Source organism: Notechis scutatus, chromosome 1 (assembly GCF_049901735.1).
Source record: "Notechis scutatus isolate UNSWTSFEM ecotype Mainland chromosome 1, rNotScu1.2, whole genome shotgun sequence".
Lineage (NCBI taxonomy): Eukaryota > Metazoa > Chordata > Lepidosauria > Squamata > Elapidae > Notechis > Notechis scutatus.
In genome coordinates, this window is record NC_142009.1 from 105,332,000 (window position 1) to 105,348,553 (window position 16,554).

Below are 16,554 nucleotides of genomic sequence, written 5' to 3' on the forward strand. Positions count from 1 at the left end.
GCAAGACGGTCCATTTTTAAAAAGGAAATCAGCACACAATTTTAATTTTCTTAAATGGAAGTTGCATATAATGAAAAGTCTTGGTCACAATAATAAAAATAATTAGAGGTGAATTATTTCTGATTATTAGTAGGTACTAATCATGTGTGTCTTATTTCAGGATGAAAGTATCTTATCTTTCTGATAGTAATACCCAGCTATGCACAGTTTTTACTTTTTGATTCAACTATCTTACTTTAATTTAAAAATAAAGAGAAAAAAATAACACACACATAAATACACACATAGAATGAGAGAGACGGATCCCTTCTGGTTTGAGCTTCTTCGGCGACAGACCGAAACCTCGTTTCTGCAAGGCTTCGATCCGTGTTCACTGCTGGAGCACCCCGAGCCGGCTGGTTTCGGGGCTAAGCCACCCCGTAGAGGTGGTGAAGAAGAGAGAGACTGCCTGCAGGGTTGAGGAGAGCCGCATCTCTCCTCCCCAGCTGGCCATTACTCCCTTTCCCGAAGGCGGTTGTAGTGGTGGTCAGAAATGGCCACCACAAAGAAGAACTCGACCGGAAAAGAATGTGCAGGAGGAAGATAAGAAGAGAAAGTTTTGGTTGACCGGGTCAAACAGCAAAAGCAACAAATAAGGTACCCTGGAATTGAAACTATTTTAAAAAAAACCAATAACATTGTTCCCTAAGAAGATTTTTAAGCTTATATTACGCTTATCCCAAAAGAAGGGGCTGACCCATCACAAATTAAGAACTATAGACCTATTTCTTTATTGAATGCAGATTACAAAATATTTGCTTCAATTTTGGCAGAAAGGCTTAAAAAATACCTAAATAATTTTATTCATCCTGATCAGAATGGATTTCTACCAAAGAGACAAATTAAAGACAACATGAGAGTAATTTTGGACACGTTGGAATATTATGAGGCACACCCTGAAAAACAAATGGCTTTGATATTTTTAGATGCTCAAAAGGCATTTGATAATGTGAATTGGAGATTTATGTTATTATTATTGGAACAGATGGGTTTTGCTAGAAAATTTATTCAAGCAATAGAAGCTATATACTATAAGCAAACAGCAAAAGTGATGATAGAGGGAGAATTTACAGACTCTATCAATATTTAAAAAGGCACAAGACAAGGATGTCCACTATCCCCTTTGTTATTTGTATTGACTTTGGAAGTGTTAAATAGAAATATTAGAGAGGATACAAATATAAAAGGAATGAAAGTTAAAAAGGAGGAATTTAAATTGCAAGCCTTTGTGGACGATTTGGTCTTTATTCTGGAAGACCCTCTAGAGACAGCTTTAAAATTACTGGAAAAGATAGAGACGTATGGTGAGATGGCTGGCTTGAAAATAAATAAAGACAAAACAAAGATTCTGACAAAAAATATGTTATTAAGGCAAAGAGAAGAGTTGGCAGACCTATTGAAAATTCAAGTTACGAGTAAAATTAAATACTTGGGGATATTTTTGACGTCAAGATGTACTACACTGAAAGAGAATAACTACATTAAACTTAAACAGCAGATAGCATCTGACTTGAAAAAATGGGAAAACCTACAATTATCTTTGATAGGTAGAATTTCAACAATTAAAATGAAATATAAAATAGAATTTTATATTTGTTTCAAACGATACCAATTAGGCTTGGTAAAGATTATTTTGATGAATTAAATAAAATGGTGTTGAAGTATATATGGCAAGGTAAGAAAGCGAGAATAAAACTAAAACTTTTACAGGATGCTAGAACTAGAGGAGGATTTGGCCTTCCTAATTGGGAGTTGTATTATCAAGCTGCAAATTTAATGTGGGTTAAAGAATGGATAACGTTAAGAAAGTCTAGATTACTGGCATTGGAAGGACATGACTTATTATTGGGTTGGCATGCCTTTTTATGGTATAAGGCAGGGGTCCCCAACCTGTGCGCATCTTTTTGATGAAAAGTGCTTCGGTGAGCTTTTCCGGGTAGAAAGCTCACGGAGCGGACGCTCGTGAGCTTTCCGGGTGAAAGCCATTTCTACCGGGAAAGCTTATGAAAGCGTGCCCGGTGGTCACCAGAACCACTTTTCATCAAAAGATGGCCAGCTGATGCCGTACCGCCGGCGCCCAGCTGATGCCAGTACCGGGCGCGGCGTAAAAGGTTGGATCACTGGTATAAGGGAACTAAATTGCAGGGTTATTTCAGAAGGCATTATATACGGGAATCGTTATGGTTGAATTGGGAGAAAATTAAGAAACAATGTTATTTGAAAATACCAGTCTGGTTATCAACTATCAAAGCTTTTTCCTATCCCATAATCTATAAGGAGGAACAAATAGTTAGATATGGGGAAATACTGGATGAAAAGGGTGAACTTAAAACGATGCAAAAGCTAGAAGAACAAGATATAAAGATGAATTGGTTTTCATATGTGCAAATACACTCAAGGTTTTGATGAAAAAGTGATTAAACAACTATATAGTTATTTGTTGGAAATTAAATTAGAGGAAGAACAAGTCAAAGAAACAATGATTGTTTGGGGGAAGAATTTTGGATATGGGATTGATTTAGAGAAATGGCAAAAATTGTGGTCTCAAAATTATAAAATGACAATGTCAGTAGCATATAAAGAAAATTTGTATAAGATGTTTTACAGGTGGCATTTTCCCCCGACAAGAATAGCAAGAATGTTCAAGAACAAATCTGAAAAGTGCTGGAAATGTCATCAGATCCCTGGCTCATATTACCATATGTGGTGGACTTGTGAGGAGGCCAGGAAATACTGGACTAGAATTCGCATATGGTTGGAAGAAATGACAAAAGAACATATAGATTTGAAACCGGAGATTTTTCTATTGGGAATCTTACCTGATACATTCAATAAAAACTTAAAGTATTTGATTGTAAATGTGTTAACAGCGGCTAGGATTGTATTTGCTAAAAATTGGAAGAGTGAGAAAATACCATTAGAGGAAGAAATTATTAAGAAAATACTGGAGTATGCTGAAATGAGTAGATTGACATTTGAAATTAGAGAACAAGAAGATAAACAATTTTATGAAGTTTGGGATCTTTTTTATCAATGGTTATATAAAACAATATAATAATAGAATATTTAGAAACCTAGGAAACAATGAATATATATATATTTTTGGTTTTGATAATATTTTGATAATATTTTATTAAGATAGATTTGGTATGATTTTACGATTTGTTATAAAATAAATTAACTAAATTATAGTTATCTCAATTAAGTATGAATTAGTAAAATTATAGTCAAATGATTGTTTAATAATGATATTAGGATATATAATTGTTGATTGATAATATGAGTTATTATGTAGCATAATTATTATGATGACTACGAAATGGATGCACAGAAAGGAGTGGTAAACCAACCGATACACTGTCTGTAAATTTATGAAGAATGATGATGTTCTTATGTTATGTTTTATGTTTTATGTGTTTTTATTTGTTGTTAAAATCAATAAAACTTTTATTAATTTAAAAAAAAAAGAAAATTTTTAAGCTGCGAAGGAGAGAGAAAAGGGAAAAGATTTGGGTTTTTTTTTCTCCTTTTCCTATACTGACAGCTAAGAGACTTAAGCAAGAAATTGGAAAAAAATCCACTTTGACATTAATAGGCATTTAATGCTGAAAATAAAAAGTCAAAGGGATAATAAAGATTTCTGGATTATCAAAAGCTTTTGAAAACAGGAAAGGAGAGAAAAAGAATAAAAGGACAGGATCTGGAAGGGAGGAGACTGCCTGGAATTAAAAAGAACTTACAGCAAAATCTCAACAAGACTTCCAAAAGATACATTTTAACTGAAATATCGCAACAAAAACCCCAGGAAGAGAAAGTGGAAAAATAAGAAGAAATAACTTGGGACTATTTGGATTACTTGATGATTTCTGGATTTTTGGTTATTTTATTTGAATGACTAAAATCAATCGGGTGGTTGTTTAAAACTTTTGAAATGGCTCCACTTTTAGAAGAACTGAAAATGGAACTTAAAAAGTACAAAGAAGATGCACAAGAAGGGAGACGTTCTTTTGGCTTCGTATTTCAGTTTTTAGAAATGGAGATTTGGAATTATGAGAAACAACAAGAAATTCCTGCAGAACAAGAAGATTGTGACAAAGAAGAAGCCATCTTTAATGAACAAGTAATCTTAGGTAGGGGGAAAAAGGAAAGGGGGGAAAGAGAATGGAGAGCTTAAGATTGGGAAAAACAACTCCAAAAAAAAAATAGAGTGACAAATAAGTATAAAATCAGAAAGCAACAGAAGAGGGAAATGCAGAAGAGAGAATTAGAAGTAGAGAGACAAGGGGGTAAAAAGGGGATGGAGAAGAAGTTATAAAGGACAGAAACAAAATATAGAGAAACGGCCTATTTAGAGACAATGGGTGAAAATTTAATGGAAAAGGGGATTCTGCAAAGGTACATAAGATGGTATTGTTATATTAGAAACAGAAATAATTTTAGAAAATATGAAACAATGTATGATTAAAATGTTTGATAAAATAGCTATCGTAATTCAGTGGAATGCTTGTCAATAAATAAATGTAAAAAAATGAATATCTAATGATTTCCAAAACATATGTGAAGAGAAATAAGGGAAAAATTAATTATGGAGATTATATGTGTCTTTAAGGAAGTATGATATTTAATTGAAAAGAAGTGTTAAAGATGTTAAGATTTTAATGATTATTGATAGAACTGAATTGGATTGGAATGAGGGTTTATAATTACATATATTTATAATCCTTTTTTTTTAAAGAATATAGTGCGTATTATAAGAATGTACCAAGCAGAATTCGATTGGAAGTTATGTATTATGTATTATATTGAAGGTCATAACCTTAAGGTATATATTGAAGTTTAAATAAGAGTTGAATGGATGTAATTAAAAGATATAAAGGTGTCATACTCCAATTAGTAACTACAGGAGAAAATTTGTTTAATGAGAAAAGATAATATGAAATTGAAACAGAACAGACAAAAGTATAAATATGATTTGAATTGAGATGAGATAATCAAAATAAAATTTAGAAAATTAAAAGAGGGGAAAAACTATATAGAAAATGTAAAATAGTATAAGATATGGAATAGAATACAAAAAGGAGCATGAAATTGAGTTTTGTGTCTGTATAAAGAAGTTCAACCTGGGACCATGCTATTTTCAAAAAAGACGTTTTATTTGTATTTTGTATGTGTGAAAACCCAAATAAAATTTTATTAAAAAAAAAAAAAATGAGAGAGAGACTCAGGCCCTAAATTAGAAACGTTGACCACGTGGAGTAATATTGACCACGCTTTCTGTTACTAACACTTATTTTCATTCTAGCATTTGAAATCAGATGTATCAGAATCTTTCTAACAGACATCTTTTTAGCTACAGAACATACACACAAGTTAATTCATAGTTCTTTATATTCCAATACATTCCAAATTTTCAGGATATAATTACCTTAATAGTACAATATATTTATATTACTCTTCCAAGCATCATATGAATCTTATGACTATTAAACTAAATTATGTAATTATAGAAAATGTTTCAAACATATGTTTCATTTTATAATTTTATACATGTCAGTTCTCGACTTACAATTCATTTAGTGACCATTTAAAGTTACAACGGCACTGAAAAAAGTCAATAATGACCGTTTTTCACACTTTCAACCATTGCAGCATCATGTGATCAAAATTCAGATGACTCATATTTATGACGGTTGCAGCGTCCTGAGGTCATGTGATCCCTCTTTTGCAACCATCTGACAAGCAAAGTCAATGGAGAATCCAGATTGACTTAACAACTGTGGTAGGAAAGGTTGTAAAATGGGGCAAACTCACTTAACGAATGTCTCACTTAACAAAAGAAATATTGGGCTCAATTGTGGCCATAAGTCAAGGACCACCTGTACTTCCAACATATAAATAAATATTGATACTTAATGCTTGTAAACATCCTTTAGATTACCCTATAAACACAAAAGTATTTCCTTGAATTAATCACATATTAAGATGACAGGATACAATTCTCTTTTAAATTCTAGCCCACTGTTTGGTAGATGAAACTATTTCAATACTTTGTCCCAAGTTGCCTGCAAGTTCTAAATTTTCAATTATGACAACAGTTTAGGAGTTTTGAAAGATAAAAATAGTTAGCAATGTTAGGAAAGTGAAATGCATGTTGCAATACATTCAACAGTCTAATTAACTAAAATATCATTTAAAAGTCTGATTAACAATCATCTAATCCAAAGTGTTACCATTTTCTTGCCTCAAAAATCCAGATGAAAGAATTGTGTGCAATATTAATGTCTCATGCAAATTAGGATTATAACTTAAATTTCCTCCCATTCACCATTTAAATATGTCTTACATCCTTTGATGCAGAAAAAATATGTGATTTAGCCAAATTAGGTGGGAAGGGAGAAGGGGTCAAACAATTTCTTTCTAATTGGTTTTTGGAATACGTTACTTAGATTCCATGATGAAACAGAGATCAAAGAACAACTCTGATGATTAGTTTTCATTTCTCTTTCTATATTTTTCTTGGATTCCAGCTGCAATTTTATGTCTCGTTTCTACCCAGTAATATTTGTATTTCTGATTATGTAATATTATCTTCATTAGCTTCAAAAACATTAACACGTTTAGTCAAAATCAGAAACAGAAAAAATTAACACCAAAATTCAGGTTGAAATCATAGTTATACTGAAACATTTGAGAGTTTCATATTCCCACACACATAACAGCGAGTATATCATCTTTTCCACATTATAAAAGACATTCTACTGAGTCACAGAATAGCATATTTACCTACCCAGTATTTGGTCATTCTCAATAAGGGAATCGTTTTTTTCACTTCTGCTGATTTTAAATACTAATTTGCAAACATTAAGCAGATTCTTCCCACTCACTTTCAGCTATAAGGAAGAATGAAAAAAGAGAATATGTAGTAAATAACTATACCTTATGTTTTAGCTGTTCTTTTAAGAGCAGATATGCCACACAGTTTCTCATATTACAGGTAGCCCTCCTCTTACAACCATTTATTTCGTGACCATTTGAAGTTACAACCCTTTGGAAAAAGTGACTTGGTACCATTTTTCACACTTACCGCTACAGCATCCCTATGGTCCTGTGATCAAAATTTGGATGCTTGGCAACTGTTACATATTTCTGTTGTGTCCCAAGTCATGGGATCACCTTTTGTGACCTTTTCACAAGCAAAGTCAATGGGGAAGCCAGATTCCCTTAACAACTGCGTTATTAACTTAGTAACTGCAGTGATTCACTTAACAACTGTGGTAAGAAAAGTTGTAAAATGGGGCAAAATTCACTTAACCCTGGTCTTGCTTAGTCACAGAAATGTTGGGTTCAATTGTGCTGGTAAGTCAAGGACTACCTGTACGTATATCAGTGGTGGGATTCAAATATTTATTTATTTTTTAAAACAAGTTTTATTAATTTTTCAGAAACAAACAAATCATCATTAACCATTACATACTTGAACCTTTTTCCATTATAAATTTAACAAGTCAGATAAAACCTATAATTCTATTTTAAACCATTTCCATATAAGCATACAAAAAACCTCTTATCCAGTTTCTCTTCACTACTCTTTACTCTTATTCAATTTCATTATTATTATTTCATCTATTTCTTTCTGACTTGGTTACCATTATTCTCATTCTATATTTCTGCAAGGTTTTATTAATTCTCCCAGAAACATAAACACACAACACACAAGACATAAAAAAAAAAAGATCTTTTAGGAAAGTAACTTGGCCCCAGATATCTCTCTCTTCATGGACTTCAATTATATTCATGCTCATCTTACATGTCATTACTTATTTTATTTACCATTCTAAGTCTTCTATATTAGCTTCTCCACACATTTCACTCTTGCTTAATTCTATCTTAATTAATCCATCTTAATTTGAGTCATTATATTTGTATCTTTTGTCCATTCTTTACTGTCCCTTTGTCTCGTTCCTTATAATAAAAAAAAGAATTTCTCCTGAAATCACTAATCAGAGTATGATGCCTTTCTATCTCCCCCTAAATTAATCAAATTAACATTTAAAATAACACCAAATACCCAATCCGATTCTGCTTGGTACATTCTATCTAAATAGTAAATCCAAAATAATTAGATACATAGTTAAGCAGTAGATCTAAATATTGAATCTTATAACATTCCCATTGCCTTTTCCAAAAACAAATGCTATAATAAAAATTTATAATAACATCAATACCATAATCTTATTAAACTCTTTAATTGAAACTCAATATTCTAAACCTTCCCTTTAATATTATTAAATTTTAAAATCAATCATTACTAAACATTTCAACATTTTGATCTCTTATCAACTCTTAAACCATTTTAATTTTCTATTTCTAATACAATGCTACGATATCATCTTATGTACCTTGCAAAATCTTTTTGAAGAATTTATACTTTATCCTTTATCCCTAAAAAGATTCCTTTTTCCCATCTAGTTTCAAAACTTTGTGGCTTTTCTCCACCTTTTTCCTTCCTTTCTTCCCCCACCAAACCTTTCTACCCCCTTCTTCTAGCCTCTGCCTTACTGGCTTCCCTTCTCTGTTGTGTTCCTTTTTCCTTTTGTTTACTATCATTATATTGATTTTGCACCTTATTTTTCCCCTTCTTAAGTGTTTTTTAAATCTTAAGTCCTTCATTTCTCTTCCTTTCCCTCTTCCTTCTTTCTTGGTTAAATTCTGAAATTCATTAAAAATGGCTTCTTCCTCTCCTTCTTCTTCTTCTGCTGTCTTCATCTGTTGTAATGTTTGTTGATAGTTAGCAAGCGCCATTTCTAAGAAAAGGAAGGCTTCTTTCAAACCATCTTTACCATCTTTTTTGTTTGCTCATATTCTTTTCTCAGTTCCTCAACAGAAAAAGCCATTATAAATCTTTTCTTTTCTCTTCCCCTTCTTTCTTCTTGCAGCAACCAAGATATTTCAAAAAAAATAAAACAGTCCCAAAGTTATCAATCAGTCCAAGCCAAGGCAAAGTTCTCACTTTCTCTTCCTGGGGTAGTACCAATCAGAAAAAAAGAAAGTCCAAATCTGTTTCTTAAAGTCTTATTACAATATATTTCAGTCTTCAAATCCTTAAGGCATCTCCTCCAACAAAATCTTAGCATACAAATATTTTTTTAGTCCTCTCCCTTCTCACTTATCACTTAAAGCCAGTTTTTGCCTAAAAAAATAAGTTTCTTAATATCCACTTATTAATTCCGTAGAGAAGGAGAGTAAACTTTCCTTTCAGCACCACCAAATTGCCGCTTATTTTCTCTTCTAGAAGGTATCATTCAGAAAGCCATAATTTCCAGGAATTTTGTTAAATATATCTCAGAGTCCGGGAACCAAAAAACTTTCTCTTTTCAAAAGCTTTCTCCACTTCCTCCTGCGCATTCTTACCCGGCTGCCAGCTTCTTTGTGGCGGCCATTACGGACCGCCGCTGCACAGTCTTGGGAAAAGGGGTTCTGCCGGCTGGGAAGGGGTCTGCAACACCCCAAACCTCACTCCGGATCCCCCTTGTCTTCAGCCACCCCTGCAGGGCAGCCTTAGCTCCAAACCCGTCCGGGTTGGAGCACCAAAACTAAGCGCAGCAGGGATCGCGCTGTATCGCGAATGGTGGGATTCAAATATTGTTGCCACTGCTTCAATGCATGTGGTTTGGTGGGCGCGCTTTGTGCGCATGCACACTTTGCATGCACACGTGCGCCAAACGTGCACTTTGCACAGGGGCATTTGCGCAGGCGCAAAGGCATTCTACCTTGCCTCCTGCAAGTCTGCACAATCTCCCGGTTGCTTCAGCAGCTGCCGTGAGGCACTATTCTGTGCTGCGCAAAGCAGCTGCACTTCAAATTCAGCGGATAAAAATGAGTATGGGAATCAGGGCGGGTGGGTGGACCCAACAGCAGAGCCATTAGAGCAGCAGAGAGAACCCGTTTGGTCTCCACTGCTCATCGCTCCTACCGGCTCTCCAGAACTGGACAGAACCGGTCAAATACCACCACAGATGTACATGCTGCACTTAACTGAAACTAGAAATATTTGCAGCCTTATCATAGCCCCTTCCAAGGTATTCTGAAACAAATACTCAGATAAGAGCTCCCATATCAAATGATCAACATATAACAGCCATTTATCTGATCCAAGATTATTGGACATGGAAAAATCTACAAGAAAGTGGGGGGGGGGGGGGGGTAGGGATTTCAATACAATCTTAGGAAATGTCCTCCATTTATACACCAACTGCAGCATTCAATACTACACCACATAAAATAGTGCTTCCTGTTACATCCAACATACTGGAATGTGATTATAAAACTATCTGCAAGATGCTGGTTAATCTAATGACATTTAACCAGTTTCCCATGTTATAATTCATTTGGGTAATTCTAACTGAAATAGTTCTGCTTTAGACACATCATCATAGGAAGAAAAATGTAATCATTGTTATTCACACAGATATATTGCAAACCCATACACATATAGACAATCTGAATTTCCTTGATGAATAGATTTTCCCTTCACTTGAATCCAGCATACCATTCTGAATGTCTGAATGGAGAAATAGTTGAAAGCAGGAAATTGTTAAAAACCTAGCAACAAGTTCTTATAAATTATTGCATAGTTACTAGGTGATGATTAGAAGGGCCTGGCAAATGTCTCAGTTACAATTATGACAAACATACTTTCAAATGAATTAAATAGTATATCACAAATTACACGAGCATGATATGATAGTAACTGTTGCCAGCATTTTGTAAAAATTTTATATAAAGTTTTGAATGGTTTAGGAGAGATACCATACACTGTAATAATATTTGTTTCCTCTTGAGTTTCTTCTGCTATCTATCCCTTTGATATTCAACCAATCAAGTAAGAAGTCAGGGAATGTGGTTTATGACTTATTCTAGGATTCAAGTAAACATATTTAAGCGAATGTATTTGTTGTTATGCCTTTAAAGTGTACACAAAGTGTAGCTGCTTTTTGGCATACAATTTAGTTCAAAAAATTTGACTAGAGTAAACACAAGGTATTTTTATCTACCCTGTTTCTCCAACAATACGGCCTCCCCCAATAGGAAGTCCCAGCATGTTTTATAGGCATGAAATGAAATTAAGCCCCTCCCCCCAAATTAAGGCCTATATTAAAACATGCAAAATGGGGGGAATGGTGGGGGGGGGCTTGCTGTTAGGAAGTACTTTTGTTGCACACCCGGATATGGTGCTGCCTGCGTTGACCCTGATACGAAGTGCCCACCAACTCCGAGGTCAACATCCAAGCCGTCGCTACCCACCCGAAGATGCAGGGGGGGGGGTTAAGTCACCCCTGAAAAGACGGCCTAGCCATTTTTTCGGGGCTCAAAAAAAAATAAGACCCGGCCTTATTATATGAGAAACACAGTACTATTGTGTGCTATCACTTGGGCTGAAATTCTATATTTATTTACTTGGAAGTAAATTCACTTCTAAGTAGCCAAAGGAATCATTGCATTGTTAATCTCCTAGATTTTAAGTAAATCAAACAATAGAACCAAAGAAAATTAAGTGTAATTTTAAACAGTGCAAAGTTGAATTCTGCAACTTCTTGTGAAAAATAGATTTAGTGGTTAAAGTTTAGTTGTATTTCTCAGGATATAACTACCACTTTCATACAAGTATCATGTAATCACATTCTGTAACAGGTATGACGTATTTAACTTACACCCAAAATGATTTTTGCTAATTTCAAGCCAAGAGGATCTGAAGTAACATCAACTAATTTATATAACACTTTCAATAGCAAATTTCGCTTCTTGAATCGCTTGCCAAGCATATTTCCTTCTTCCAAAGTTTGATAAAGAATAGCACAGGCATCACAAAGTCTTTCTGCATTGTTTTCTATTTGATTTGGGACAGAAAAACAGAAAGTAAAATTAGTGATCAAATATTTTAAAGAGGAAGAAAGGAACCTTTTTTAAACAAATACCACAAAACCTGCACTATCAACAAACACAGCTATTTTAAATTTTATGGACTCAAATGGAAAGTTCCTTTGAGTACTCCTCTTTAAAATGATCCTGGAGTAAAAACTATATAAATAGCTTTTGGCCAGTATCATTCTAATAGATGTTTATGTGACTATCCTTACCTTTCCCAGAAAGAGCATGCATTTGTCTTCAACTAGAGGCAACTAGACACCAGACTAGGGTCATGTGTAACCTGCTAGCACCCTTTTCATAGGCAATAAAGTTCTTTCAGAAATATGGGATCAAAAATATGGGGCTTCTTGGCACTGATGTTAAGATGAGGGAACTGAAGGAGTGAAATGAATATATTACACTTGACAGATGTTTAGGGCATTTGTTTCACCCTTAACATTCCCAAAACCATTTCCATGGCTCTACTTATTTTTGAAACGTGGCCTCAAATATGCCACTGAAAGCCTTCTGCAGATCTTGAGCTCCCCTACCTGATTCTTAAGCACTAATCTAAGCAAGCACAATATACAATGCTAAGACATGAAAACTGAAGCACAGAATTAAGTGTGTATTTATGATTTTTTTTAAAAATACCCACAAATATGGTGGTGTCTATATTTTGGTCTTTTAACTCCTAATATGGGATTTGTCATTCAAAACATCAGGTAGCCTACTTCTAGTACATGTCATTAATATGTACAGCCTCTTTGAATGCTTATCGTATGCATTCTCAACGGACTTTTAAACCTTGCAAATACATCTTTATATCTCCATTCCACTTTGCCCCCAATCTAAACTAAGAGCAGGAATATAGGCTATCTTGGCAGCAATGGGACTGTTTAAAATTGATAATAGGAAAAATATTATTAGAACTAATAAATAGAATGAAGCCTTGAAAAGTCTAGTTTATGAAATCCAAATAATTTTTACAGAACTATATTATTTACCAATCTGTAATATATGTAAAATTGGTAAAACTTTTATTTTCCAATAGCTTTCTTCTTCTTCCTCTTCTTCCATTTCATTTGTTTCCAAATTATTTTCTGAAACATATATTATTGGAGAGATATATTAACAATGATTTTCAAATAGTTACACAACAAAATTTATGGCAAAACATTTAATAAGACTGTAATTTGTTCTATAACAGTATGTACCAATCAGGTAAAACATAAATATTTCAACAGAAATGTCTTAGTAATCTAACTTCAACAGTCTCAATAATAAAAAGAAGAAAAACAGGAAGCTTAAGCAAAGGCAGACAAGTTCAGAAGTTCCTTCTCTCTGTGGTTTATTGGTATAACCACAGCTTTGTATGCTGGTCACAAAAATGACACTGGTCTACATTTATTGGCTGCTGTTTTTAGCATGTAAAATCCAAGAGCCTTAGCAACAATGAGTTTCACATAACTCAATGTTAGTTATCTTAAAAATCTAACTACTACACAGGAGAGAATCATTACAATTCTAATAAGTACTACTGTAACTTGCTAGTTTTCCACTTGAATAAATTAACATTTTTTTTTAGTTCATAGAAATCTTTCTTTAGCAAAAGCACAAAAAGCTCAGGCACTGCAAAGTGCCTGTAAACACACAAAAGATCAATCTGGAGAGTTTAGCCTTGCCAAACATGATCTGGGCTGTTATGTTCACAAAACCAATCTCTCAGCTGTTATGTTCACAAAACCAATCTCTATTTTCTTTTGTATAATCAAATTACACGTGTATGCATGCGTGCACATACACAAACACACAAATGGCACTCATTTTTATGGGTGGCTCAGTATGGCTTAAAACCTCTTCCATTCCTTCTTTCCAAATTGGTAAGAAACAGAGCAGAGTGCCAATATCAATCTTCTTGAAATTCACATGTAATAAATAATAAAAATTACATGGGAAACAAAATTACATTGATGTGCAAAATATTCCATGCACATTCCTGTGTTTGGGACAGGTTGTATCAACTAGTCCATTCCACATGAGTTTAGTCCAGAGACATTCCTAGAAAATGCACAGTATGTTCTGGGCGTGTTCTAGGGAGAGTGAAAATGAGAAAACATAAAAGCCACTGGTTATAGCCAGATTGTGATTCACTTGATACAGTCTAACTCAAATGTCAACAGAGAGCATATTTGTCACTTTATCTGGTACCCCAGAGGTCTCCAACCTTGGCAACTTTAAGACTTGTGGACTTCAATTCCCAGAATTCTCCAGCCAGCTATGCTGGCTGGAGAATTCTGGGAATTGAAGTCCACAAGTCTTAAAGTTGCCAAGGTTGGAGACCTCTGTCAGGTACCCCACAAATTGGATATTAGATAATATGGGAAATGGTACCAACTTTCAGAGTTCCCACCTTCTGAAACAATATAGAAAGGTAACCGTGATACCTTCCATTCCCAATTCCCTCAAGTGCTATAAACACACACACAGAGACACACACAAAACCAATAGCATCAAAAGCTACTGACAGAATAAGGAAAATCAATACTTCTCTCTCTCTCTCATCACATGACTGTGGGGATGCTGCAAAGGTTGTAACTATGAAAAACGGTCATAAGTCATTTTTTTCAGTGCCGTTGTAACTTTGAACAGTCATTATATGAACTATTGTAAGTTGAGGACTACCTGTAAATGCTTACTTCTACCAACTCGGGCCATCTACAACAATGGGCAAAGCCATTATCTCACGATCACTGCCAGCCCAATTAGAATTCTGTCAAGCGGGGTTCAGCATGATTTTTTTGGGGAAAGACAAACAGGTTCTACTGGACGAAGCGCTTTATTGCTTCTCTTCTCTGACTTGTGACTAACAAGACATTTCAATGCAAGACAGAAAAAATAATTGGCTCCTACCCGACTTCTTCCAACTAGTGTTTTTAGAGTTAGAAGACAGTCCAAATTTGGTAATGCAACATAACCATATCATGTACAGGTGGGGAAAGAGTTTACTAAAAAGCAGTGAGTGCTAACGGATATGAGGAACATAAAAGGGAAGGTAGTAAAATGCTCGTGCTTATGGTTTCCCATAACCCCCAAGTAAGCAATTTAAGAATAAAAGCACATGTGTGGGGGGTGGGGAGACCACTCTTAGATAATAAAGTTCAATTCAGTGAAAAACAAACATTAATGAAATTAGTAATAAAAGACAACCTGGCAGATTCTACAACATAAATGTAATTGTTGCTAATAAAACAACAGGATCATGATGGTATAATGCAAGTTTCTTCAAACCCCAGGGTTCCACAAAAGACTAAAGGCAAATAAAAAAGAGAGTCCATAGCAATTTTTCTGTGATATATCAGTAAGGAACAGCTATATTAAAAAGCCTCCCCAACCCCGCCTGTTTTTGTGCTCAAGCTGTCTTATCACTCTGTATCTGTTTGAGAAGTAGGCAGGAGGAATTTCTGGGAAATCCTTTTTAACTAACAGATTATAAAGATGAAAACCTGCTTGGTCTAAACTGTTTATTGCTTCAAATATGAACCATTGGTTTTAATTGGGACTAGAAATGCACCAGTAGCCAGCACTGATAGCTTAATTTTCTACATTTGACCATCTCATCTGACCAAGTGAAATTTATGAACTGTAAAAGCAGGCTGATGTATAGCAGTCCTTGTGCATTTAATAATTTTCTCCTTAAGTCATATTAACGTTATAATTGGTGGTAGCAATTCCTAGAAGGGACATGTAAGACATACTCAAAGTTTTCCTTGACTATACTAGTGCTGGGATCCCAGATTCTATATAGCTGCATCTGGAGCCAATTTAAGTCTCATTTTAGCCACCTTCTCCATCTCTAGACACTAGGGATGATAACTAATGATACTTTGTACATCCAAATTTCTGGATGATTAATCTTAAGGGTTTTAGGTAGATGTCGACAAACATGAGGGATACAATGGAACTTCATGATATTATGTTGTTTAATGGAGTAGAATGGAATACAAATCCCCAATATCATTTTGATATAATTTCTCAACTAAGGACTAGAATTTTTATAACACCATGGTTTCTAAGTCCTCCACAGATAAACCACTGGGTGATTGCAATCCTGTGTACAATTCTCATCATATTGCAATATAACAAAGATTGATTCTATTCTGTGATAAATTTTAAGCAAGCTTATTCATTCTAATCAATATAATCTCCCACTGCTAGATTAATTCCAATGCTTTGCCCAATAATTATGCAATCAATTTGCAGAATTAAACCATCTTTTTAATTAAAAACTGTCTCCAAGCTTCAAGCACCTCGTTTTTCATCCCATGTCTGCCAATTTCACAGGGCAAATAAAAATCTAAGGATCAACCTTCCAATAATTTGTACATGACGTACCATCATATATTATTTTTTGTTTACCTTGGACTCTCACAAACAAAGATATCTAAACCAGAAGAAATATAAACATTATACAAAAAATGTCTAGTGAATCATAAGCTTTCAGCTTCATGAAAAAACTTCACTTGAAAAAGTATGATCGAAGAATAAAATCTTATTTATGTTAGTCTTTATTACATGTGCAGCACTCATCCAGCACCTTTAACTGTC

The 16,554-nt window shown here is 34.3% G+C and overlaps 1 protein-coding gene across 4 annotated transcripts in view; it reads right to left on the reverse strand.

Moving 5' to 3' along the window:
• The window catches only part of ARMC2 (armadillo repeat containing 2), a 52,103-nt gene that overhangs the window by 20,361 nt on the left and 15,188 nt on the right, over nt 1–16,554 (reverse strand). For all 4 annotated transcript variants that reach the window (XM_087942476.1, XM_087942478.1, XM_087942479.1 and 1 more), the window contains 3 exons: nt 12,954–13,049; nt 11,751–11,926; nt 6,827–6,929 (listed from right to left, as the gene is read on the reverse strand). In XM_087942476.1, the coding sequence (XP_087798602.1) occupies nt 6,827–6,929; nt 11,751–11,926; nt 12,954–13,049 (375 nt within the window). The remainder of the gene's footprint in view (nt 1–6,826; nt 6,930–11,750; nt 11,927–12,953; nt 13,050–16,554) is intronic.